Source organism: Mobula hypostoma, chromosome 2 (assembly GCF_963921235.1).
Source record: "Mobula hypostoma chromosome 2, sMobHyp1.1, whole genome shotgun sequence".
NCBI lineage: Eukaryota > Metazoa > Chordata > Chondrichthyes > Myliobatiformes > Myliobatidae > Mobula > Mobula hypostoma.
This window is the reverse complement of record NC_086098.1, coordinates 116,020,760-116,048,637: the sequence shown is the minus strand read 5'-3', so window position 1 is coordinate 116,048,637 and position 27,878 is coordinate 116,020,760. Positions and strand designations below refer to the sequence as shown.

General features: G+C 43.7%; 2 protein-coding genes across 6 annotated transcripts in view; both read left to right on the top strand.

Moving 5' to 3' along the window:
* Window positions 1-6,018, top strand: part of LOC134357419 (dynein axonemal heavy chain 6-like) — a 495,424-nt gene extending 489,406 nt beyond the window's left edge. Inside the window, exons 82-85 of the mRNA XM_063068992.1 lie at window positions 22-128; window positions 605-762; window positions 3,691-3,837; window positions 5,800-6,018. Of these exons, the coding sequence (XP_062925062.1) occupies window positions 22-128; window positions 605-762; window positions 3,691-3,837; window positions 5,800-6,018 (631 nt within the window). The remainder of the gene's footprint in view (window positions 1-21; window positions 129-604; window positions 763-3,690; window positions 3,838-5,799) is intronic.
* A 3,300-nt stretch (window positions 6,019-9,318) lies between these two features.
* Window positions 9,319-27,472, top strand: tcte1 (t-complex-associated-testis-expressed 1). 5 transcript variants are annotated; one of them, XM_063072382.1, is made up of 5 exons: window positions 9,325-9,357; window positions 18,279-18,356; window positions 19,757-19,969; window positions 21,008-22,017; window positions 27,168-27,472. In XM_063072382.1, exons 3-5 carry the CDS (start codon window positions 19,798-19,800, stop codon window positions 27,378-27,380), a joined length of 1,395 nt encoding a protein of 464 aa, XP_062928452.1. In that variant the 5' UTR covers window positions 9,325-9,357; window positions 18,279-18,356; window positions 19,757-19,797; the 3' UTR covers window positions 27,381-27,472. The 5 variants fall into 5 exon arrangements, with proteins under 5 accessions (XP_062928412.1, XP_062928442.1, XP_062928452.1 ...); XM_063072342.1 differs by lacking the exon at window positions 18,279-18,356 and having other exon boundaries at window positions 9,319-9,357; window positions 19,736-19,969; XM_063072372.1 differs by lacking the exon at window positions 18,279-18,356 and having other exon boundaries at window positions 9,324-9,357.
* Window positions 27,473-27,878: the final 406 nt, after the last annotated feature.

Sequence of the window (27,878 nt, the reverse complement as noted above, 5' to 3'; positions counted from 1 at the left end):
TACTTTTCAATATCACTGCAGGATTGTGGTTCTTCAAGAGAGATCTGCATCCCAGCGGAGTGTTACCCAGCAGACCTGTAACGTGAACCCATCTGCCTTCTGGCTTTCAGCATTCTTCTCTCCACAGGGTAAGCCACTGACACGGCTATGCGATCCGAGGCTGAGCATTCATACTGTACTGTCTCTAAGGCTGGGCACTCACACTGTACAGGGTCTGGAAGTGGGTACTCACATTGAACTAGGTCTGTAATGGGTCTGATACTGGAGACTCACGCAGTAATGGAAACAGGACTGGGCATTCACATTGTAGCAGGTGTGGGAATCCGGCCAGTTCCACTGGACCACTGGCTAAACCCTTCCCCCAGACCAGACACTGACCCAGAACCAGATGTTGGGCCCAGACAGGAAGTGACCCCAGAGTGGATATTAACCACACACCCCCCCCCCACAAACTGGACATTGATTCCAGACCACATATTGACCCCAAATCAGATATTGATCCCTGGACTGAGACTCCTACAATGAATCATCTTCACCTGCACCATGGATGAGTTGTTGAGGTGAAGTAATTGGCTTGGCTTGAAATTATTGACCATCTTTGCAGGATTCCTGGTGGCTCTATTACAGAACCATGCCCGGAAACATGGTGTGCCGATGGATTCTCTCACCTTCAGCTTCCACATCCTGCCCTTCAGTGAGGACACTGAGGATCATTCCAGCCCCACAAAGCATCGATCCAATACCTGGACGAAAGCCTTTAAGGTAGGTGCAGGAAGCAACCTCACCACATGGTTGTGGGCACATTGTGAAGTACGTTCAGAGTTCTTGGCATAGAATCATGCCACTTCGCCCAACTTGCCCATGCTGACCAATGGGAACTATTGGGTACTAATCCCATCTGCCAGCACTTGGTCCATCTCCCTCTATGCCTACATGGTTCAGGTGCTCATCTGGACATTTCGTAAATACTGTCAGTAACCCAGCATCAACCAGTCTCACAGACTGCCAGTACTCACCACTCTCTGCGTAAAAATAGAACATAGATCCCTACAGCACAGTCTAGGCCCCTTGACCTACAATGTTGTGCTGACCTTTTAACCTACTCTTAAGATCCATCTAACTCTTCCCTCCCACATAGCTCCATCATTTTCCTATCATCCATGCCTATCTAAGAGTTTCTTAAATACTTCTAATATATCTGCATCTACTACCACCACCCCTGGCAGGGTGTTCCATGCACTCATCATTCTCTGTGTAAAAAAAAACTACCCCTCTACCCCTGACCTGCCCCCCTATACTTTCCTCCAATTACCTTAAAATTATGCCCCTTGGTATTAGCCGTTTCTATCCTGGAGAAGAAGCCTCTGGCTATCCTCTCGATGTATGCCTCTTATTATCATCTTGTACACCTCTATCAAGTTGCCTCTCTTCCTCTTTTGCTCCAAAGAGAAAAGCTTTAGCTCACTCAACATATCCTCATAAGACACGCTCTCTAATCAGGCAGCATCCTGCTAAATCTCCTCTGCACCATCTCTAAAGCTTCTACATCCTTCCTATGATGAGGCAACCGGAACTGAACACAATATTTCAAGTGTGGTCTAACTAATCTTTTATAGAGCTGCAACATTACCTTGTGGCTTTTGAACTCAGTCTTATGACTAATGAAGGCCAACACCCCATATACCTTCTTAACCACCCTATCAACTTACTAAAATCCATATACATCACATTTACTGCTCTACCTTTATCAATGTGCTTTGCCACATCCTCAAAGAATCCAGTCAAGCTCATGAGGTATGACTTGCCACTCACAAAGCCAGGCTGACTATCCTGAATCAGACCATGCTTCTCTAAATGCTCATATATCCTGTCTCTGAGAATTTTAAATAGTTTGGCCCCCACCAAATTAGGACTCACTGATCTATAATTCCCAAGGTTATCCCTTCTCCCTTTTTTGAAATATGGAATAACATTTGCCTCCCTCTAATCATATGATACTGTTCCTGGGCCAGTGAGGATGCAAAGATCTTCGCCAAAAGCACAGTAATCTCTTTCCTTATTTCCTGAATATCCCACCCAGCCCCAGGGACTTATCTATCCTAATGTTTTTCAAATCTTCCAGTACATCCTCTTTCTAAACGTCAAAATATTCTAACATATCAGCTTGTTTTGTGCTCTCCTCACAAACGTCAAGGTCCTCTCACTGGGCAATACTGAAACAAGGTATTCATTAAGCACCTCCCCTATCTCCTCCGAATCTGTGCACGTTTCATCTTCTATCCCTGATCAGTCCTACCCTCATTCTAATTGTCCCCTGTTCTTCACAAGGCTTCACAGCCTTGGGGGTTTTCCTCAATCCTGTCCACCAAGCCCTTTTATGAACCTCCTATCTCTCCTAAATCAATTCTTCAGTTCCTTCCTGGCTACCTGGTATCTCTCTAGAATCCTGTCTGACTCTTGCTTTCTAAATCGTAAGTAAGCTTTTTACTTCCTCTTGAAAAGATGTTCCACATTTCCTGTCAACCATGCTTCCTTCCCCCTACCATCATATCCCTGCCTCAGAAGGACAAACCTATCAAGAACCCTATGCAGGGCTCCTTAAACAACATCCACATTTCCGTTGTGTATTTTCCTGTGTACATCCATTCCAAATTTATGCTACCAAGTTCATTTCTAATTACATCATAATGCACCCTCCCCCAAATAAGTACTTTCTCATACCGTCTCCTCCTATCTGTGTACAAAGCTATGGTAAAGATCAGAGAGCTGTAGGCACTGTCTTCAAAATACACACCCTCTGAAAGGTCTGACACCTGACCTAGTTCATTGCCTAGCACCAGATGCAGTATGGTCTTTCCAGTCAGCCTGTCTACATATTGTGTCAGGAATTTATCCTGGACACATCTAGCAAATTCCACCCCATTTAAACCATTTGCACTAAGGAGGTGCCATTCAGTATTAGGGATGTTGAAGTCACCCATGACAATAACCCTATTATTTTTGCACCTTTTCAAAATCTACCTCCAAATCTGCCCTCAATGTCTCTATTGCTATGGGGGTGGGGGTCTATAGAATATTCCTTATAAAACGACTGCTCCCTTCCCGTTTCTGACTTCCACCCTCACTGAATCAGTTGACAGTCCCACCGTGACATCCTCCCTTTCTGCAGCTGTAATACTAAACTCGACTGGCAATGCATTCCCTGACTCTGTTACCTTCAAGCCCATTCCGCTTGAAACATTGAAACCTTGGGACACTCAGCAGCCATTCCTGCCCTTGTGACAGCCAGATCTCTGTAATGGCTAAAATGTCATAGTTCTGTATACTGATCCATGCTCTAAGTTCATCACCCTTATTCCTGATACTTTGTGCATTAAAATAGACACACTTCAACCCAGCCCATTGATGCAATTTTGCCCTACCAACTGCCTCTGTCACACTGTCCTATCACTCTGGTTCCCAACCCCTGCCAAAAAAAGAAAAAGATTCTATTCATATTCCTTCTAAATCTCTTCCCCTGACCCTAAACCTATGTCCTCAATTTTTATTATCCTCTGATGTGGGAGAAATTCCTCCAATCTATCCCCTCAAATCCCAGGATGGGTTCTGGGGGTGTACACAGGGCAGGGTCTGATGGACAGAGTGAGCTCTTTTCCATATGATTGGCTTCAAACAATATTCTGCTTACAGGGCAGAGCTGCTCCAGATGATGGGGCTGTGCTGTTTGGTTTTTACTTGGATGGTGCCTCCTGGGACCCCAAGGCAGAGACACTGAAGGACTGCCATGTGGGCCAGAGATTCTGCAAAATGCCTGCAATACACTTCCTGCCTGTAAAGGTGAGACCTTAACTGAACTGCGAACATTTTTCAAGTTCAAAGTAAATTTATTATACAAGTACATACCCTGTTTATGTAACCATATACCACCCTAAGATTCCTTTTTGTGGGCATACTGAATAAATCCAATAAGTATAATAGAATTAATGAAAACCTATAGCAACAGGGTGGACAACCAGTGTGCAAAAGACAACAAACTGTGAAAATACAAAAAGAAAAAAATAAAATAAATAATAATAATAAATAAATAAATTTCGAGAACATGTGATGAAGAGTCCTTGAAAGTGAGTCCATAGGTTGTGGGAAGAGTTCAGTGATGGGCGAGTGAAGTTGAGTGAAGTTATCCTCTATGGTTCAAGAGCCTGATAGTTGAGGGGTAGTAACTGTTCCTAAACATGCTGGTGTGAGTCCTGGGACTCCTGTACCTTCCTGATGGCAGCAGTGAGAAGGGAGCATAACCTGGATGGTGTGTGTCCTTGATGATGGATGCTGCTTTCCTGTGACAATGTTCTGTGTAGATGTGCTCAGTGGTGGGCAGGGATTTACCCTGATGGACTGGGCTGCATCCACTACTTTTTGTAGGATTTTCCTTTCGAGGACATTGGTGTTTGCATACCAGGCTATGATGCAACCAATCAATATACTCTCCACCACACATCTATAGAAGTTTCTCAAAGTTTTAGATGCCATCCCAAATCTTTGCAAACTTGTCAGGAAGTCGAGGTGCTACCATGCTTTCTTCATAATTGCACTTACACACTGGGCCCAGGACAGGTCCTCTGAAATGATAACTTTAAGGTACTTAGAGTTGCTGAACCTCTTCACCTCTGATCCCCCAATGAGGACTGACTCATGGACCTCCGGTTTCCTCCTCCTGAAGACAATAATCAGCTCCTTGGTCTTGCTGACATTGAATAAGAGGCTTTTGTTGTGGTAACACAGCCAGAGTTTCAATCTCTGTCCCATATGGAGATTCATCACCACCTTTGATCTGGCCAATGACCATGGTGTCATCAGCAAACTTAAATATAGCATTGGAGTTGTGCTTAGCCTCACAGTCATAAGTGTAAAGTGAGTAGATTAGGAAGCTAAGCTCACAGTTTTGTGGTTCATCTGTGCTGATGGAGATTGAGGAGGAAATGTTGTCAATTTGAACTGACTGGGGTCTGCAAGTGAAGAAATCAAGGACAATTGCACAAGGAGGTATTGAAGCCACGGTCTTGAAACTTATTGATTAGCTTTAAGGGGATGATGGTACTGAATGCTGAGCTGTAATCAATGAAGGGCATCCTGATGTATGCACCTTTGCTATCCAGATGTTCCTGGCTTGAGTAAAGAGCCAATGAAATAGCACCTGCTATGGACCTGTTGTGCCAGTAGGTAAATTGGAGCAGATCCAAGTTGCTTCTCAGACATAGGGTCTGTACTGAGATGTCCCCAGGGAAGGACCGGAGCCAATAGGAACCCAAGCACTTATACTAAGCCCTTTGTGACAAATGAGAGGATTTTATGCCTTGTAGTTGGTCTGGATATGATCTTTTACCCAGAGGTGAAAAGTCAGTGTCCAGCACAGCACAGTGGCAGGCAGCCCTGTCTTGTAAATTCTTACAATCTCAGCAGCAGAGGTAAGGAGATACTTGATTAGTTGTGGAGTGAAAGGTTAATGGGATGGGTAGGAAGATAAAGATGAGATAACTAGCAGATCCTATTAAATGGAAGAGTGGATTCAAAGGGTTGAATGACAACTTCTGATTCTAAAGTTCACCATCAGTATGTGATACATGAAAGTTCACGATCAGTCTATGATATGTGAAAATTCACCATCAGTCTGTGATGTATGAAAGTATATTGTTCGTTTGTGATATCTAAAAGTTCAATGTTAGCGTGTGATGTTTAGAAGTTCATTATTAGTAATACTTGATGCAAGAATATGCAATTAAAAACATTTTTATCTCATTTCAGGTTGACAGCCAAAAGGGATTGTCCAGGCTGGTGAAGGACTCTCCAGTAGGGGATCGGTATTACGAATGTCCCATGTACAGGACCTCTCAGCGAGCTGGCTCCCTCTCCACTACTAGCCTGTCTTCTACCTTTATAATTGCAGTCCACCTCCCCACTGCCCTGCCTGCCGATCACTGGGTGTTGCGGGGCGTGGCCCTTGTGTGCCAGATGGACAATTGACCATTCTGGCTGTATCTCCTCTCTCCTTCCAAGGAGAAAATCCAAGGGTGATTCAAGATCACCTTTCTCAATCAGCCCCTAATTCCATGATCCTGATTGCATTATTCCACCTTCTCTGCTTCCTCTAGGTTTCCAATATCCTTCTCTCTTCTGATCAATGTTCCAGAGTTCATTGATCCCCTCTCATTGTGGAGGAATACTTATGTTGTTTCCATTAATCCCCTCTATTAGAAAGGGGTTTATTAGTTCTGCTCAACTTGTCACCCCACCCCATGTAAGGCCCTCTATATCTCAGCCCAGGAGACCTGGAGCTGGTGTTATCCGTGTGTGCTTGTGTGTGCTCACATGTGTGCCTCAGGCTTCTTCATGAGTGCTCACCATGTGTGATCTCTTGTTTCACATCTAACAATAAGAACATTGCCACATTTTACAGAAGTGATCAATTCTCCAATGTTTGCTTAATTAAACAATCTGATTGGTTTTCGACTAAGTCTATGTCTAATTATTTGCACATTTCATTTCCATTCCTGTCCAAACTCTTCATCAAAATTAGACAGTCATGAGAGACTTTAAGACCATATATGATGTAATGGGAGAATTAGGCCATTCTGCCCATCAGGTCCGTTCCACCATTTAATCATGACTGATTGTTTATCAATGACCATTCTCCTGTATTTTCCCCATAACCCTTAATCCTTTCACTAATCTAGAACCTATCAATCTCTGCCTTTAAAACACCTAATGATTTGGCCTCTAGAGCCCTCTGTGGCAACAAACTGCACTTGTTTACCATCCTCTAGCTAAAGTTATTCTTCCTTGTTACAATTTTCAAGAGACAATTTTATTCTGAGACTGTGCTTCAGATCTGAGACTCTCCTAATAAGGGAAGTATTCTCTCCACATCCATTCTATCCAAAGCTTTCATTTGCAATGGTTTCAACGAGATTCCCCCCATACTTCTGAACTTCATCAAGTACAGGCTCAGTGAGGCCAGATCAGGATCGAGCTGACTGTTCTCACAGAGTCAGTGGCCTCCTTCCATCTATTAAATCTCTGTTCCTTTCAGTGGAGTATGCTCAGGCTACAGAGGGTGCAGAGAGATGAGGCTAAGGAGAATCTCTCCAGACTTGAGAAAAGTAGACACAGGCTAGCCCAATAAGTCTGAACCAATGAAATCAAAATGTAATGGTGCAGAACTGGTTAGGTCACAGCAGAATTTCAAATTATGGTTCTGGTCATCACAGTAAGAGGTTGCAGAGGAGATTCACTAGGATATAGCCTGGGATCGAGTATTTTAATTATGTGGAGAGTTGAGAGGCTGGATATGTTTTCTTTGTTGCAGGGGAAGCTGAGTGGGACCTAATAGATGTGTACAAAATTATGAGGGACACAAATAAGCTAGACATTGCAAATGTTTTCCCCAAACCAGAGGTGTCTAAAAGCAGTAGGCATGGGTTTAAGTAGTAATAAGTTTAGAATAAGTTTGCGGAAGTATTTTTCACCATAGGATGGTTAGGATTTGGAAATGGATACTCTCACAACATTGAATGCATATTTAAATGAGGATTTGAATCTCCATAGAATAGAAGGCGATGGGTCAATCCTAGAAAATGGAATTAGTATAGCTAGGTTCTTGGGGTTGTCAGGGCTGGACTATTTAGGAGCAAGGTCATATGCAGTGGATAGCAAGAGTGGTTTGGCGGCGAGGGACAGTAGGGGTGGTCCAGATGCTGCAGACTGAATTGTTGACTTTTGGAGCTCAGAGTTTCTTACGTCTGCAAACTAATGAGGATTGCTTCAATTGGCAATTGAGTCCTTCATGATAGGATAAGAACTTCTAGCTGCCAACCATTGTATAAGAAGAATGAGATTCATTTTGCAAGGATGTGAGCGTACAACGTACAGAACACTGCTTAAAGAGTGGTACACTTCCCAGTAGCTCTAAGATGATGATTACAGTTTTGTTTATCTGTTATTAGGTAAGGCATAATAAGTTTCCATGATATTGGAGTACAAGAAAGATTCACATGAATATTGCCATGACATAGGCCTGAATGGGATAGGTCTTCATTCATTGGAGTGCAGCAGCCTGAGGTGTGTAAAGTATGAAGGGTATAGATATGGTCAATGCACGCAGTCTTTTTCCCAGGTAAAGGAAAGCAAGAACTGGAAGGCATAGGTTTAAATTGAGAATTAACAAATTAAAAGGGACCTAAGCAGCAACTTCTTCATGGGTGGCAGGCATGAAATAAGTTGCAGGAGAAATGATTGATGTAGGTGCAATTACAACATTGAAACGGCATTTAGACATGCACATTGATAGGAAGTCTCTAAACTTCACAGGAATATGGGGCTAGTTTAAGCAGACAACTCAGTCAGCATGTACAAGATGAGGCGAAGAGCCGATTTCCGTGCTGTCACGACGGCTTAAATGGGAATATTCCCAGTTTAAGTGGGAATATTGGCATGTACAGTTGGGCCGAAGGATCTCTATGACTCTGTAAAACTCTCCTCGGGTTTCCAGCCGGGTGAAAGTATCGATTTTAACCGATGTTTCGATGACAAATTCTGCTATCTTCATCAGGAAGGCATCATTCTTCCTTCACCAGGCGGTCCGAAAAGCCACTGGCGCGGCACAATAGTTTTGTGCTGTCGAAGTAGTCAATCCTATGGCTATTGCGAATGCGATGTTCCGCTACCACTGATTTCTCCGGGTAACCCACTTCCTGGGCTCCATGATGCGGGTTCCCACTATCGGCCGATAGACACTGCTCCGCATTCACAGAGAGTTCTGTAAACCCAACCGTCCCAAGTCCCAGGTCACCTCTGACTCACACAAACCGGGATTTCAGCTTCTTAAAAACGCAAACACGAGGAAACCTGCAGATGCTGGAAATTCAAGCAACACACTTAAAAGTTGCTGGTGAACGCAGCAGGCCAGGCAGCATCTCTAGGAAGAGGTACGAAGGGTCTCGGCCCGAAACGTCGACTGTACCTCTTCCTGGAGATGCCGCCTGGCCTGGGGCATTCACCAGCAACTTTCAGCTTCTTTGCCGCTTTGAGGATGGTATTACTCCGGCACCAACTCATTCAGGCCCCGCCCCACTCTGCTCTCAGGGACCAATGGGCGTGCGGCATCGTTCTGAATGACAGCGCTGGCCGCCGAGTTGGACTAGGCGGAGTCGAAGATGAGTGTTACCCCGTCGACCAATGAATGGGCAGAAAACTTGGAAGGGCGGAGTCGCATTTAAGCCAATGGCCGAGCGCGAACCGGCGTGGAAACGGTTGCCATTGGTAACGTCAACGGGACTCAGTGGAGGAGCAACATTCTGGGGAAAGGTGAGCGACTCGCATGGCCTAGGCAGCGAGACAGAGGAGGGGTTGGGGGGATACGGAAGGAGGAGGACTCGCGGGATAAGTTGTTTGCACGGAGTGCTGCCAGAGGAAGTAGTGGAGCCAACACTACTGCTGATTTAAGGAAGCATATAGACAGACACCTGAATAGGCAAGGCGTGGAAGGATACGATTAAGTAGAGTTACTAGGACATGATGTTTCAATCCCTATGGTAAGTCGGCACTCTCGATGTCGGCGTATTATACTGCTAAGAGTGTACAAAAGATTTACAAAAACATGCTGTGAAGTTTCTTCAAGGTGTATCGACATTGAAGAAGTTTTCCTTCTCTAGCGGACTGGAGTTCACGGGATAGCCCAGTCTATCACACACAAACACATTTACAAGGAACGCTGTCACAAGTAAGCGGTATCCATCATCAAACACCCCCACCATGCTCTGTTCTCGCAACTGTCATCGAGCAGGAGGTACAGAAGCCTTAGGTTCCACCGCACCAGGTTCAGGAGCTGCTATTACCCTACACCATCAGGTTCCGGAACCGCCATGGATAACTTCACTCACAGCTTATCTTGTAACTTATCTTACAACCTACCAGCTCACTTTCAAGGGTTCTGTAACATGTTCTCAATGTCTGGGGGCAGAAGTGTGTCAAATTGCCACTACCAGGGAGAAAGTTCTTGGGAAACTGAAAATTCTGAAGGTAAATAAGTCACCTGCACCAGATGGACTCCACTACAGGGTTTGAAAGAGGTGGCTGAAGAGATTGTAGAGGCATTAGTAAAGATCTTTCAAGAATCACTGGATTCTGGCAAGGTTCCAGAGGAATGGAAAATTGCAAATGTCACTCCACTCTTCAAGAAGGGAGAGAGACAGAAGAAATGAAAGTTATAGGCCAGTTAGTCTGACTACAGTGTCTGAGAAGATGTTACAATCAATTGTTAAGGATGTGGTTTCAAGGTACTTGGAGGATGTAATGTTGAGACTTTATAAAGAACTGGTAGGCCTCATTTGAATATTGTGAGTATTTTTGGGTCAATTATTGACGAAAGGATGTGCTGACATTGGAGAGGGTTCAAAGGTTTACGAAAATGATTCCAGGATTGAATGGCTTGTCATATGAAGAGCATTTAATGGCTTAGGGCCTCTATAAAATTGGAATCAGAAGAATGAGGGGTGACCTCATTGAAATCTATCGAATGTTGAAAGACCTCAATCGAGTGGATGTGGAAAGGATGTTTCCCGGGGAAGTCTGAGACTAGAGGACACAGCCTCAGAATACAGGGACAGCCTTTTACAATGGAGATGAGGAGGAATTTCTTTAGCCAGAGAGTGGTGAATCTGTGGAATTTATTGCCACAGGCAGCTGTGGAGGCCAAGTCATTGTGTATATTTAAGATAGAGGTTGATAAATTCTTGATTAGTTGGGGCATGAATTGGATACAGGTAAAAGGCAGGAGAATGGGACTGGTAGGGAAAATGGATAAGCCATGATCAAATGGCAGAGGAGACTTGATGGACCAAATAGCCTAATTCTGCTCCTGTATCTTATGGTCTTAATTTGTCTTCTTTTGCACATTGTTTTTTGTCAGACTTTGTTTATAGTTTTTTAATAAATTCTATTGCAATTCTTTACTTTTCTAATAACACTTGCAAGAAAATGAATCTCAAGTAATATACAGTGGTGCTAGAAAGTTTGTGAACCCTGTAGAATTTTATCTATTTCTGCATAAATATGACTTAAAATGATTAGATCTTCCCATAAGACCTAAAACTAGATACAGAGAACCTAATTAAGTAACACAAAAAACATTATACTTGTTCAATTATTAATTGAGAAAGATGATTGAATATTACATATATTTGTTGGAAAAAGTATGTGAACCTTTGCTTTCAGTTATAGTGTGGCCCCCTTGTACAGCAATAACTTCAACCAAACATTTCATGTAACTGTTGATCAATTGTGCACATCGACTTGGAGGGATTTTAGGCCATTCCTCCTAACAAAACTGCTTCAACTCTAGGATGTTGGTAGGCTTCCTTGCATGAACTGCTTGCTTCAGGTCCTTCCCCAACATTTCTATAAAATTAATGTCAGGACTTCAACTTGGCTACTCCAAAACACAAATTTTCTTCTTTTTAAGCCATTCTGTTCATTTACTCTTATGTTTCGGGTCATTGCCTTGTTGCATTATCCAACTTCTACTAAGCTCAGGTGATGGACTGCTACCCTGATATTCTCCTGTAAAATGTCTTGATAAAATTTTGAATTCATTGTTCCCTCAATGATTACAAGCTGTCCAGGCCCTGATGCAGCAAAGCAGCTTCGAAGTATGATGCTCCCTCCACTATGCTTCATAGTTGAGATGAAGTTTTGGTGTTGGTGTGCTTTTCCCTCCAAACATAGCAATATGCACTTCTGCCAAGAAGTTCAACTTTTATCTCTTCCATCCACAGAACATTGTCCCAGAAGTATTGTGGAACATCCAGGTGGTGCCTTGTAAACTTGATGTGCAGCACTGTTTTTTTTTTGGAGGGCAGTGGTCTCCTCCATGGTGTCCTTCTATGGACACCAATTCTTGTTCATTGTTTTTCTTATAGTGGTCACATTGTGTTGGCGCGTGGCCAGGTGGTTAAGGCATTGGTCTAGTGATCTAAAGGTCACTAGTTCGAGCCCCAGCTGAGGCAGCGTGTTGTGTCCTTGAGCAAGGCACTTAACCACACATTGCTCTGCGATGACACCAGTGCCAAGCTGTATCGGCCCTAGTGCCCTTCCCTTGGACAACATCGGTGGCATGGAGAGGAGGGACTTGCAGCATGGGCAACTGCCAGTCTTCCAAGGTGAAAATCCATGGTCTCACGAGACTAACAGATGCCTATGAGTGGTCACATTAACAGAGACTTTAGCAAGTTCTAGAAATTTCTGCAGGTCTTTTGCTGTTACCCTTGGGTTCTTTTTCACCTCCTTCAGCATTGCACACTGTGCTCTTGGTGTGATCTTTACAGGATGCCCACTCCTAGGGAGATTAGCAATAGTACTGAATTTCATCCATTTGTAGACAATTTCTCTGCTATGGACTGATGAACACTTCGGTCTGTTGAAATACTCTTGTAACTTTTTCCAGCTTCATACATCTGTACAATTCTTCTTCTAAGGTCCTCTGAAAGTTGTTTTGATTGAGACATGGCGCACATAAACAGATCTTTCTTGAGAAGTGCGGGCTCTGTAAGTAACCTGACTTTGTGTGTGTGTGTGTGTATATGTCTTCATAGGGCAGGACGCCTCTACAATCCACACCTCCAATCTCACCTCATTGATTGGAACACCCGACTCCAAAAAGCTTTTGTAGAAGGCATTACCCTGGAGCTTCATGTACTTTTTCCAACAAATACATGTGATATTGGATCATTTTTCTCAATAAATAAATGAAAGTATAATGATCTTGAGTTATTTATTTAATTGGTTCTCTTTATGTAGTTTAGGAATTGTGTGAGGATCTGATTACATTTTCAGTCATATTTATGCAGAAATAGAGAAAATTCTGCAGGGTTCTCAAACCTGTAGCACCACAGTATTTTGATAATATTTTTCTTTGACATCTGTCAAATTTTAGTACATAGTGATCAAAGTGGTCATCGTGATCCTAAACTGTAGTGATTAGAATTGTGCCAGCTGGTTCAAGAACTGCATTGTTGAAGGAAAGCAGCTGTTTTGAACCTGGTGGTTTGAGACTTCTGCCTCTTTCTCAATGGTAGCATGGTCTGGATGGTGAAGATCTTTGATGGATATTGTCTTCTTGAGGCAACCTTTACTCTTTTTATACCAACCATCTCAGCTCCACAGGTCTGCAGGAGTCGGGCAAGATCTTTTGGTATATGAGGGGCCTTAATTTGTCTCTCTAGTTACTCTTTTTCCCTTAATACATTTTTAAGATCTTTCTGGTTTTCCTTGATCTTCTCCACCAAAGTTATCTCATGCCCCCTTTTTTCCTTCCTAATTTCCTTCTTGAGTATACTTCTGAATCCCTTGTATTCATCCAGGGATTCAATTGAATCCAGCTGCCTGTATGCCACCTCCATTTTCCTGGCCAGGGCCCCTGTATTCCTCATCATCCAAGGTTTCCTACTCCTACTAGGCCTGCCCTTTACTCAAGCAGGAACATATAGACCATGAGCTCTCACTATCTCACCTTTAAAAGCCTCCCACTAGCCTGTGATCACTTTGCCTACAAACAACCCATTTCAAACAGCAAGATCTTGTCACATACTGTCAAAACTTGCCATACCCCAGTTTAGAAGTTGAACTGTTCTGTCCCTTATTTTAAGACTAATAGAACTATGGTCACTGGTCTCAAAGTGCTTGCCATGTCACCTCAGTCACTTGCTCCAAGTGTACATCCTGCTTTGCTCTCTCCCTAGTAGAACTCTCTAGTAGAGTTCCCTGAATGCACTTAACAAATTCCACCCCATACTCACCCTTAACGGTAAGGGAATCCCAGTCTCTGTTTGGGAAAGTTAAAATCCCCTACACAAACTCCCAGCATATTTGTTCTTCTAACCTCTGTCTATTTGAGGGCTTATAGTACAATCTCAACCATGTGATTATGTGTTTCTTATTTCCCAGCTTCACCCAGAAAGACTCGCTGGATGATCCTTCAGTAATTTTGTCTTTGACCAATGCTGTGACATTCCCCTCAATCAAAAATGCAACTCCCCGTTCTCTCCTCCCTTTGCCTCTATCCCACCTAAAGCACTTGTACCCCAGAACATCAGCTGCCAGTCTTGCCCCTCACTTAACCATATTTCTGAAATGGATGTAATATCCCAATCCCACATAGCTATTCAAACCCAAATTAATCCATTTTACCTTCAATCCTCTTGCAAAATAGATGGTAGGGGTGAAAGCACTCATGGTGGTGTTCAGAGGACACATGAATATGTCGGGGTGGAGGAACAGAAAAGAATTTCTTTAATTTGGCACCATGTTTAACACAGACATTGTGGTCCAAAGGGACTCTTCCTGAGCTGTACTGTTCTGTGTTCTGGTACATGTCATTCTGACTGTCTGTCTGTTCACCCTGCCCTGTCAAATGGTGTTGTGTACTGATGTGGTCAACCTCCTCCCTACAGTCTTTGTTTACATCTGAACAGACGGCTGGTACTTTACTGGTGGCAAAGTGGTTGTGTCACAGGAGCAGCAGGCAAAGATTTGGAGACTGCACTTCCAAGCCATGGTAGCATTTAAATCCAAGCTGTTTAATATCTCTGGAATTTAAAACAAAGCCGTTCTCAGGAACAGTCATAAAAAACCCATCAGGTTCATTTCTGTTAAAGAAAGAAGTGTGTTATCCTCAGCCATTTTGGCCAATGTACTGTCTCCAGATCCACAGTGCAATTAACTCTTGGCTAATCACAATCAGGTTGATGATAAATGTTGCCACAGCCAGTGACATTCACATTACATTAATAAAGGGAAAGAAAGCTTGTATCGGTTGGACACTGTTAAAACCCAAGGCTCCAGCATAGAGTAGTCTGGGTGTAGACCAAAGGTTTCATTAAGATACACGTCTGCAGTGGGAGACTGCAGACTAGTCTGACCAATTATTAATATTGAAATACTTATTTGGTGACTTGGTATTTCACCTTGGATGGCCTAAAAGCTTTTAAGGATAGAAACTCTTCTCAATATCTATCTTTTATATCAATATTATGTCAAGTAATGTGCATATGACAGTAAACTTGACAAGTGCAATGATATCCACCACCCTCTGCCTGAAGAAGTTGCCCCTCAAATTCCTTTTGAATATAACTTGCAGCAGCATCACAGACAAAGAGCATCACATAAGCAGCATTCACAAGAAAAACAAACAAATTGTACACAATTTTTACAAGAAAGAACACAGAACAACAAAAAAACAAGTCAATAGAAACATAGAAAACCTACAGCACAATACAGGTCCTTCAGCCCACAAAGCTTTGCTGAACATGTCCCTACCTTAGAACTACCTAGGCTTTACCCATAGACCTCTATTTTTCTAAGCTCCATGTACCTATCCGGGAGTCTCTTAAAAGACCCTATTGTATCCACCTCCACCACCGTCACCGGCAGCCCATTCCACGCACTCACCACTCTGCTTTTTTTTTTTAAAAACTTACCCCTGATATCTCCTCTGTACCTGCTTCCAAGCACCTTAAAATGGTGCCCTCTCATTTTAGCCATTTCAGCCCTGGAAAAGAGCCTCTGACTATCCATACAATCAATACCTCTCATTATCTTGCACACATTTATCAGGTCACCTCTCATCCTCCGTCACTCCAAGGAGAAAAGGCCAAGTTCACTCAACCTATTCTCATAAGGCATGTTCCCCAATCCAGGCAACATCCTTGTAAACCTCCTCTGCACCCTTTCCATGGTTTCCACATCCTTCCTGTAGTGAGGCGACCAGAACTGAGCACAGTACTCCAAGTAGGCTCTGACCAGGGTCCTATTTTGCTGCAACAATACCTCTTGGCTCCTAAACTCAATCCCACAGTTGATGAAGGCCAATGCACTGTATGCTTTCTTAACTACAGAGTCAACCTGCACAGCAGCTTTGAGTGTCCTATGCACTCAGACCCCAAGATCCCTCTGATCCTCCACACTGCCAAGAGCCTTACCATTAATACTATATTCTGCCATCATATTTGACCTACCAAAATGAACCACCTTACACTTATCTGGTTTGAACTCCATCTGCCACTTCTCAGCCCAGTTTTGCATCCTATCAATGTCCTGCTGTAACCTCTAACAGCCCTCCACACTATCAACAACACCTCCAACCTTTGTGTCATCAGCAAATTTACTAACCCATCCCTCCACTTCCTCATCCAGGTCATTTATAAAAATCACAAAGAGTAGAGTCCCAGAACAGATCCCTGAGGCACACCACTGGTGACCGACCTCCAGGCAAAATATGACCCATCTACAACCACTCTTTGCCTTCTGTGAGCAAGCCAGTTCTGGATCCATAAGCCATGTCCCCTTGGATCCCATGCCTCCTTACTTTCTCGATAAGCCTTGCATGGGGTACCTTATCAAATGCCTTGCTGAAATCCATATACACTACATCTATGGCTCTACTTTCATCAACGTGTTTAGTCACATCCTCAAAAAATTCAATCAGGCTCATAGGGCACGACCTGCCTTTCACAAAGTTATGCTGACTATTCCTAATCGTATTATGCCTCTCCAAATATTCATAAATCCTGCTTCTCAGGATCTTCTCCATCAATTTACCAACCACTGAAATAAGATTCACTGGTCTATAATTTCCTGGCCTATCTCTACTCCCTTTCTTGAATAAGGGAACAACATCTTCAACCTTCCAATCCTCCGGAACATCTCCCATCCTCATTGATGATGCAAAGATTATTGCCAGAGGCTCAGCAATCTCCTCCCTCACTTCCCACAGTAGCCTGGGGTACATCCCATCCGGTCCCGGTGACTTATCCAACTTGATGCTTTCCAAAAGCTCCAGCACACCCTCTTCCTTAATATCTACATGCTCAAGCTTTTTAGTCCGTTGCAAGTCATCCCTATAATCGCCAAGATCCTTTTCCATAGTGAATACTGAAGCAAAGTACTCATTAAGTACCTCTGCTATCTCCTCCGGTTCCATACACACTTTTCCACTGTCACATTTGATTGGTCCTATTCTCTCACATCTTATCTTCTTACTCTTCACATACTTGTAGAACATAGAACATAGAGTAGTACAGCACAGTACAGGCCCTTCGGCCCACAATGTTGTACCGACCCTTAAAGTCTATCTCCCATATAACCCCCCACCTTAAATTACTCCATATACCTGTCTAGCAGTCTCTTAAATTTCACTAGTGTATCTGCCTCCACCACTGACTCAGGCAGTGCATTCCATGCACCAACCACTCTCTGAGTAAAAAACCTTCCTCTAATATCCTACTTGAACTTCCCACCCCTTACCTTAAAACCATGTCCTCTTGTACTGAGCAGTGGTGCCCTGGGGAAGAGGCGCTGGCTGTCCACTGTATCTATTCCTCTTAATATCTTGTATAACTCTATCATGTCTCCTCTCATCCTCCTTCTCTCCAAAGAGTAAAGCCCTAGCTCCCTTAACCTCTGATCATTATGCATACTCTCTAAACCAGGCAGCATCCTGGTAAATCTCCTCTGTACCCTTTCCAATGCTTCCACATCCTTCCTATAGTGAGGCAACCAGAACTGGACACAGTACTCCAAGTGCAGCCTAACCAGAGTTTTATAGAGCTGCATCATTACCTTGTGGTTTTCCTTAATCCTTTCTGCCAAGGCCTTCTCATGGCCCCTTCTGTCTCTCCTAATTTCATTCTTAAACTCCTTCCTGATAGCCTTATAATCTTCTAGATCTCTATCATTACCTAGTTTTTTTGAACTTTTCATAAGACTTACAACAGCCTTTGTACACCACTGATCTTGTACCTTACCATCCTTCCCGTCTCATTGGAATGTACCTATGCAGAACCCCACGCAAATATCCCCTGAATATTTGCCACATTTCTTCCGTATGTTTCCCTGAGAACTTCTGTTTCTAATTTATGTTTCCAAGTTCCTGCCTGATAGCCTTGTATTTCCCCTTAAATGTTTTCCTAGCTTGTCTGTTCCTATCCCTCTCCAATGCTATGGTAAAGGAGATAGAATTGTGATCACTATCTCCAAAATGCTCTCCCACTGAGAGACCTGACAGCTGACCAAGTATTGTTAAACTGTAGTGATTGGGGTTTTGCCAGTTGGGTCAAGAACTGAATGGCTGAAAGGAACTTCAGCCTCACTTTTACTCTAACATTTCATCTTTTTTCTCCAGTCCCGATTAAGGGACTCGGCCCAAAACAACGACTGTTTATTCTTTTCCATAGATGCTGTCTGGCCTGCTGAGTTCCTCCAGCGTTTTGTGTGTTGGGTGAAGAGAGCTTACTGTTCTTGAACCTGATGGGGTAGGACTTCAGGTCTAACTCCCAGTTATTGTTTGACAGAACAAATATGATAGATCATGTTTGATGAGCTGAGTAGCTCAAATACTAAGACTGGAACCTGTGCTCAAGGTATCTGCTGCCTGGTTTCATTGTAGATAGAAAACACGGCTCCTTTATCCAAGAAAGGATAGGGTAAGCTAAATCACTATGAGCCAGATAAGTCAGGGAGCTATTGGAAAAATGTTCTGAGAGATAGGATTCATCTACACTTGGAAAGGCTGCAATAGATCTGGGATTGGCAACATGGATTGTTGGTGGGAGATCCTGTCTGACTAATTTAATTGATTTTCTTTGGAGAATTAAGTAAATATATCTGTAGCTGTTTGGTTTAACATGGATTTCAGTCAAGCCTTTGACAACGGCGCACATAGAAATTTAGTCCAGATGATTACAACCCCTAGGATCCAATGCAAGATGGCAAACTGGATCCAAATTTGGCCTGGTAATAGGAGGCAGAGGATCATGTGGAGGGCTACTTTTGTGATTGGAAGCATGTGATTAGTGGTGTACCATAGGGATGGATGCTGGGACTGCTGTTGTATGTTCCACATGTTAAAGATTTGGATGTGAATGTTGGAGGCATGATTGCTAAGTTCCATGATGACAGAAAAGTGGTAATTGTGTTGATAATGAGGGATGGTGTTTTAGACCATAGTGTGGTATTAATCAATAGGAAGCCATCCAGGGTAATGGGAGATGGAATTTAACCCTGATTAGTGAGAGGTGATACATTTTGGGAGGTGTACAAAGGGGAGAGCATACACTATGATTGGTAGGGTCCTGTGAAGGACACAGGGACCTTGGTGTACATGAACAAAGATGCCTGAAGGTGGCAGCACAGGTACAAATGGTGGTGATGAAAGCTCCTGGCTATAGGCAACCATCTCCCCACCACTCTTTCGATCCACATGAAGAATCTTGACCCATTTCCTCCACAGATGCTGCCTGATCCACTGTGTTCCTCTAGCCTCTTTGCTCTATTTAACTGATTATCAAATGCATCTTAATGTAGTGAAACATATCAAGGCATTTCATAGTTGTTGCAGAAATGGGTTTGAGGTGCATCTATAATGGGAGTAGAAAGCACAAAAGAGTCAGGAAGGAAATGCTATTGTTAAGCCCAGCAATGAAGGCTCAGGTGTCAATGGTGAAGAGATTTCACTGGCAAAGAATAATTATCTGCAATTGGATGGAGAAGGTGGGGGAGATACAAGGAGATCTGGAACAAACCAACATGTTGTTTTAACACAAGACCCAGCACAGGTTAGGACTGACAGGTGCTTGGGGTTGGGTGTGGACATTACTCTGTGTTCTCTCTCCCTGCACTGAACCCTCTCCAGCTTGCTCCTCCCACATTCTAGGGCTCCTTATAGGCACAACTGCAAAGGCAGGCCCTAAAGTCATGACCGCAACAATGAACACCAACCCTTGGGTCACCAAGTACTCGGGGCCGAATCCAGCAGCCGACCCCAGGAGGATGAGGAGGATCATCGCTGAAGATAATGAGTGGGCTCTGGCCACAGTCCAGCGGCTCAGCGACCTCTGCATCAACCACATCGTGCAGAACTTTACCGGTAGGTGAATGTAGAGAGATCACTTCGGTGAGGTCCTGTCCAGATTGATTTCAATCTCAGCCTCACTTTCCTGCATGAACCCAGACCCCCTCACTAATAGCTACAACATCATACTTCCAGGTATCAATCCATGCTTTAAGCTCACCTTTCTTATCATGCTCCTAGCATTGAAATAAATGCATTTAAGTAATTTTCCACCTCTTACTCTCTGTTTATCACTAATGGTGCAAACTACTATTTTCTTTTTCTTTCTCCTTCCCTACATCTGTTCCTACACTCTGGTTCCCCTCTCCCCTTGTATCTAGTTTAAATCCACTGGAGCCTCTCTAGCAAACCCACCTGCAAGAATATTTGTCCCCCTCCAGTTCAGATGTAAACCGTCCCACCCTCCCTGGAAAACTGCCCAATTATCTATAAATCTGAAGCCCTCCCTCCTGCACCATGTCTTCAGCCACGTGTTGATCTGTGCTATCCTACTATTTCTAAATCTAAACATTAGTTTAGTGTCATCTGAAAACTTATTAAGCATGCCTTGTACATTCTCATGCAAAATATTGATATAGATGGCAAATAGCGATGGGCCCACCATTTGATCCCTGGGAAACATCACTTGGTCATGGATTTCCAGACCAATAAACAGCTTTCCACCCTCACCCTCACCCTCACCCCCTGCTTCCTACCACTGCTTGGGATGGAATGGGGTGAAGTACTTGAGGGCAATATTGCATGAGAGTGTGTGTATATATTGAGGGAGTGTGTGGATGATATTGTTTGGGTGTGTTGAGAGGGTGGTATTATGTAATGGTGTACTGTATATGTGAGTGTGTGTATGTGTGAGACAGCAAGAGACAGTGCTTGAGGAACAGTGAGGTTTTGGGAGGGTGGAGGTGGTGTGTGTGTGTGTGTATATGTGTGTGTGTGGGTGGTGCTGGGCTGTAGTTGAATGTGTGCGGGGCTCTGACTGGCAAGAGCTAGTGCTTTGTCTCTGGTCTGATTCTGAACCTTGTATTCGCTGGCTTCCCCTCACTAACACCTCAGTGCACCCACTGCTGAATGAGCTCCCGGAGAAGAACAGACGCAAGGTGCTGGCCAAGATCTCCACTAAAATTCCCCTGCAGGTGACAGCCAACCTGGTTAGTGATGAGGGCTACTGGCGCCGATGCTGTCTGGAGTGCTGGCAAGTGTGTGACACCTCCCAGTATGGAGGAAGCTGGAAACAGATGTTCTTCGAGCGGCTACTGAAGAACATCATCGAATACTTTGTCCCTGACACCACCGAAGTGAAGGTGGTGCTGGAGCTGATCCCACTCTGCAGAAACTATGTGAAGAGATTGGACATTGGCCAGCTCCTGCCCCCTGTCAAGCAGACCCCAGAGAAGCTGGATGATGAGGCATCAGACACTGGGAGCGAAAGTGACGGCCCCTCAATGGATCACTTTGACTTCAGTATTTTGCTGAACAAGCTACCATTTCTGGAAGAGCTATCTGTAACCTACGGGGTGAAGGACTGTGGTATGAACTTTGAATGGAATATCTTCCAGTTCACTTACCAAGACTGCTTCTCCCTGTCAAAGGCCATTCACTCTTGCAAAAGCCTGAAGGTGCTCAGGCTGCCCTGCAACGGGATCGATGACGAACGGTTACGAGTGATTATCAAGTATCTTCTGAACCACCCCTCACTGATAGAACTGGACTTGTCCCACAATATGATCGGTGACAGTGGCTCCAAGGCTTTGGCCAAGCTCCTGCTCAAGTCCAAACTGGAGAAGGTTAACTTGTGCGACAACCAGATCGCGGCCTTTGGAGCCAAAGCCATCTCCTACAAGGTCCGCCACTTCTCCACACTCCGATCCCTCAACCTGCGTCTCAACCAAATTGGCGATGAAGGTGGAGAAGCCATAGTGCGTGCCTTGGTGAAGTCCTCGGTGGAAGACATCAACTTGGCCAGCAACGAGCTGTCGGAGCATGTAGCTGTGGTTATCTCTGAGGTCCTGATGAGGAATCAAACCCTCAAGTTCATCAACCTGTCCTGCAATAACATTGGCCCGGTAAGTATACTAGGGACGAGAGTGAGCCATGTGTCTGAATGCCATATAAACCCTCCTGTGACTAAGCCCACCCGCTTGGATTATCGTCCAAGGGAGTAGCGGCTAGTACCCAGACCTTTCTAACTGCAGTGAGAAGGTGTGGGTGAGATACTGCAGTCCTTCTAGTGAAGATGCTCTCATGGTGCTGTTGGAGAGGGTGTTCCAGGATTTGGGCCCAGTGATATATTGCCAGGTCAGGATGGTGCCCGACTTGGAGGACCCCACTAGGAAAGGCAAGTGGGACCTGCTTCCAACACCTTCAATTTCTAATCTTCTGGTAGATGAGGTTATGGTGTTGGAGGGGCTGCCTTCACCGAGTGTGACAAGGCTTCTTGTTGACCAAGTATGAGCAGGTGAAAGTATTCCCGCAATATCACAGGTGTTTACACTGTGGTCTTCCACAAGAACAATACATTTTACTTCACATCAGTGATAATAAATGATTTTGATACTGAAACAGGAGGCTGGACAATTAAAACTGAGATACATAGAAACAGCCCTCCAAGAGAAGTGAATCTCTGGAATTCTTTGCCCCCTGAGAGTGGTAGAGGCCAGTTTATTAGATATATTTAAGGTGGAGGTAGGTAAATATTTGAAAGAGCAAGGAACTGAGAGTAATTGGTTCATTGTTGTCACATGTACCAAGAATGATGGGGTGGGCTTGAGAGGTCTGGTGGCCTACTTCTTCTATTTTCTGGTATTCTTGAGCTCAAGTGAGAGAATATAATAACAAAGTAAAGGATAGTCCTGCATTCCAACAAATCCATGCTGACCAAGTTGCTCATCTGACCTAGTTCCATTCGCCTGCACTTAGTTCGTATCCCAGTAAACTAGGGGTTCCTAACCTGGGGTCCACAGACCACTCAGTTAATGGTAGGGTGTTCATGGCATAAAAAAGTTCAGAAGCCCTGATCTAAACCTTTCCTGTCCACATACTTGTTTAATTGATTTATTAGCATCTGGCATATCCAACAAAGTGTTAGATTTGTGCAGTTCTTCATTTAGATGGTGTGAGCTGTACAAAGAAACGTGGAGCAGTTTTAAAAGTGGAAAAGCCGCTGCACTGGGCAGTTCCACTCTCTAGACTGAGGAAATGGCGCAGGGGGTAGAGTTTCAGATTTTTGTATCTTTGGGATCTTTTCTGGGGAAGGGATGACCTGTACTACAAGGACGGGTTATACCTGAACTCAACGGGGGGGCCAATATCCTTGCGGTAGAGCTGATGGGATGGGTTTAAACTAATTTGGCAGGGGGATGGGAACTAAAGGGACAGTTGTTATACAAGTGGATGCAGTGTGTAATGAGACTGAGTAATGTGACAGACAGGTGATGGGGCAAAATTGCAGCCAGTGTGTGCTGTTGAAGTGTATTACAGGGGCAAAATCAAAAAGGGTGATGAATACATGAGTGAAGGTGTAATGTTTGAATGCACACCATATACAGAACAAGGTAGATAATCTTTTAGCTCAGTTAGAGATTGACTGGTGTGATGTAGATATCACTGAGTTGTGGCTGAATTTAAATCATGGTTGGGAGTTTAATATTCAAGGGTGGCTTTGTTGATTTAAAAAAAAATGAAATCAAATCCTTAGAAAGAGGTGACATAGGATTGGAAGATGTAGAAGGGTAGAGTTAAGAATCTGGAAAGGTAAAAAAAGACCCTGTGGTGGCTATATGTGGTCCTCCAAGCAGCAGGCAGGATGTGTGGTACAAATTAGAACAGGAGGTATAAGAGGCATGTTAAAAGGTCCATGTCACAATGGTCATGGGGGATTTCAATATGCAGGTAGATTGGGAAAACCAAGTGCTGAATCCTAAGAGGGAATTTGTAGAATGTCTAGAAGATGGCTTTTTAGAGTAGCTTGTGGTTGAGCCCGCTAAGGAAAACGCAATTCTGGATTGTGTAATGAACCAGATTTGATTAAGGTGCTTAAGGTAAAGGAAACCTTAGGAGGCAGTGATCATAAATGATAGAATTCAACCTGCAGTTTGAGAGGGAGATGTTTCAGTATTACAGCAGAGTAAAGGGAATTACAAATGTACAACAGACAGCGGGCCAAACAAATGATTGAAAGAGGACAGTGGCAGGGATGATGGCTAAACAGTAATGGCTGGAGTTTCTGGGAGCAATTCCAAAAGAGGTACTCTAAAGAGAAGATGACACAAGTATGGTAGACAAGTGAAGTTAAAGACAGTATAAAAGCAAAAGAGACTACCTGTAATATAGTAAAAATTAGTGGGAAGTTAGAAGATTGGAAGGCTTTAAAATCCAACAGCATTCAACTAAAAAGCAATTAGGAGAGAAAAGATGAAATGTGAAGGTCAGCTAGCCAGTAATATAAAAGAAGATACCAGAGATATTTTCAGATATATAAAGAGTAAAAGAGAGGCAACAGTGGATATTGGACTGCTGGAGAATGATGCTGGAGAGGTAGTAATGGGGGACAAAATGGTGGACAGACTTAAGTATTTTGCATCAGTCTTCACAGTGGAATTCACAGCAGTATGCCAGAAATTCAAGGGTGTCAGGGGGCAAAAGTGAGTGCAGTTGCTATTACTAAGGAGAGGGTGCTTAGGAAAATAAAAGCTCCAAAATTCTAAGTCACCTGGACCGGATGGTTCTGAAAGAAGTAGCTTAAGAGACTATGGAGGCATTTGTAGTGATCTTTTAAGAAGACTAGAAAATTTCAAATTTCACTCTACTCTCTAGGAAGGGAGGGAGGCAAAAGAAAGGAGAGTTATAGGCCAGTTAGCCTGACTTTAATGCTTGGGAAAATGTTGGAGTCCATTGTTAAGAATGAGGTTTCAGGATACTTGGAGGCACATGATAAAATAGGCCAAAGTCATCATGGTTTCTTTATTGGGAATTCTTACCAGCCGAATGGCCTGTTTTCCGTGCTGTAGTGTTCTATGGCTCTAAATTCTGTTGGAATTATTTGAGGAAATAACAGGTAGGGTGGACAAGGGAGAGTTAGAAAGATGTTTACTTGGATTTTCAGAAGGCGTTTGATAAGATGCTGCACTTGAAGTTGCTTAACAAGGCAAGAGCCCAAGGTATTACAGGAAAGATACTAACATGGATAAAGATTGGCTGACTGGCAGGAAGAAGGGTGGGAATAAAGGGGGCCTTTTCTGTTGGTTTCTGGTAACTAGTGGTGTTGGTGTTGGGACTGCTTCTCATACGTCAATGATTTGGATGATGCAATTGATGGATTTATTGCCAAGTTTGTGGATGGTACAGAGATAGGTGGAGAGGCAGGCACTGTTGATGAAGCAGGGAGTTTGCAGAAGTTCTTAGTTTAGGAGAATGGGCAAAAAAGTGACAGATGGAATATAGTGTAGGGAAGTGTATGGTCGTGAACTTTGGTAGAAATAATAAAGATGTAGGCTATTTTCTAAATGGAAAAAATTAAAAATCAGAGGTGCAAATGGACTTGGGAGTCCTCGTGCAGGATTCCATAAAGGTTGAATTGGTGGTAAGGAAGGCAAATGCAATGCTAACATTTATTTCAAGAGGACTGGAATATAAAAACAAGGATGTAATGCTGAGACTTTATAAGGCATTGGTCAGACTGCTCTTGGAGTATTGTGGACAGTTTTGGACCCCTTATCTAAGAATACATGTGCTGGTGTTAGGGGGTCCAGAGAAGGTTCACAAGAACGATTCCAGGAATGAAATGGTTAACTTGTGAGGAGCTCCAGGCCTGTACATGCTGGAGTTCAGAATAATGACAGGGGTGGGGGGGGGGGTGAATTTCTGAATCCCATTGGGTATTGAAGCTCCTAGATAGAGTCAATGTGGAGAGGATGTTTCCTAGAGTGAGTGAGTCTAGGATCAGAGGGCACACCCTCAGAATAGAGGGGCGTCTATTTGGAACAGAAATGAAGAGGAACTTCAGCTAGAGATCTGGGAATCTGAAATGGATCTGTGGAATTCATTTCCAGAGGCAGCTGTGAAGGCCAAGTCATTTCAACATATTTAAAACAGAGGTTGATAGTTTCTTGATTAGTCAGGGCATCAAAGGTTATGGGGAAAAGATGGGAGAATGAGGTTGAGAGGGATAATAAATCAGCCATGATAGAATGGCAGGGCATACTTGATGGGCAGAATGGCTTAATTCTGCTCCTGTGGTCTATTTGTATTGCCTCTTTCAGAGAAAAGTGTACTTGTACCACAAAGTTTCTCTGCTCAACATTCCCCAGGGCCCTGCCATTTAGTGTGCTATTTCTGTCCCAGCTTAACTTCCCAAAAGCATTGCTTTGTACTGGTCTGAGTTAAATTCATCTGCCATTCCTTTGCCCACTTCCCCAGTTGATCTGGATCCTATTGTGACTTTAGACAATCTTCTCTGTCCACCACACCACCAATTTTGATGTTATCTGCAAGCTTTGTTATTTATATTTTTGTCTAAATCATTAATGTATATGACAAACAATAGAGGATTCAGCACAGATCCTTATGGTACACCACTGATCACAGGCCTCCAATCTGAAAAACAACACTTCACTACCAAAAGCCAATTTTGGCTCCATCTGGCCAACTCACCCTGGATCCCATTTGATCCAACCTTCCAGACCAGTCTACCATGCAGAATCTCATTAGTCTTACTGATGTCTCAATAGACAACATCTACCACCCTGCCCTCATCAGTCTTCTTGTGATCAATTAAAACTGAGGCATGCGGGAATTTTTTCTCATGGGGAGTAGTGAATCTCTGGAATTTTCTATGCCAACAGTTGTGGTGGATGGATCACTGGGGGATTCAGGGAGGGAGTTTTTTGAAGCTCAGAGGTTGGCCAGATCAGCGTTGGGCTAAGTGGCTCATTCTTGCTTCCATCTCCTTGTTATTAAGGCAGGCAGTTTCAGGATGGCAAATTCCCTTTCCTGGAGATTATGGGTGATCCTGATGGGAATTTGTGACAATCCAGTGCCTTCACAGACACCATTAATGATCCTGTGTCCAGCTGTATTTGACTTCTTTAGTTTAACCCCTTAGGTACAGTAGTGGGATTAAAACATGCACCTCCATATCATTAGCTGAGGCCATGTGTGTAATTTGACCATATGCTACTGTACCCTTCTTCCATGGGTTTTCTTTTTTTCTGACCAGGAGGGTGGGAAGCAGTTGCTGGAGGGTCTAGCCATGAACAAGACCCTCCTGGAGTGTGACCTGCGACTGACAGACATTGGCCAAGAGAATGAGTTCGCCATCAACCAACTCCTGCACAACAACCGGGAGCGGATCCGGAATGTCATCTGCCACCCAGCCAAGGACAATGGGAACCCACAGATAGTGTCTGATCATGACTTGGAATTCAACTGAAGCCTCTGTGCCTCCCTCTGCTTCAATCCTGTCCCACCTAACCAATGTAATTTGCACCCACGGACTGAAATCTGTGGGACTATTTTATACTGTGTGGATAAATAAACATATTGTTGGAAAGTAGTTAGGCCTTGCACTTATTTGTCCCCAAGGTGTGAACCAAGACTCTTCCTCTAACTCAAAAATCTGAGAGCCGGGGACACAGTCTCAGGACTTGGCCATTTGGGGCAGAGATGAGCAGAGGAAAGTAAATGTTTTTATCTTCTGACCATGGAGGGCTGTGGAATCTCAGTCATTGAGACCCTTCAGCCCATTTTGTCCATGCTGTGCAATATACCCACCTCAATTGATCCCTTTTGCCTGTGTTTGGCCCAAATTCCTCTTAAACTTTCCTCATCAATGTATTTGTCCAAATGTATTTGAAATGTTGTGAATGCATCTGCCTCCAACCACTTCTTCTGGCAGCTCATACCACATACGAAGTCAAAGTTGAGTTTA

Bases quoted from the DNA above. Each gene is read 5' to 3' on its own strand.
- tcte1 (XM_063072342.1), top strand. From the start codon at position 19,798: ATGACCGCAACAATGAACACCAACCCTTGGGTCACCAAGTACTCGGGG. The intron at 19,970-21,007 runs GTAGGTGAATGT...CTAACACCTCAG, and splicing joins CATCGTGCAGAACTTTACCG to TGCACCCACTGCTGAATGAG. The intron at 22,018-27,167 runs GTAAGTATACTA...TTTTCTGACCAG, and splicing joins CCTGCAATAACATTGGCCCG to GAGGGTGGGAAGCAGTTGCT.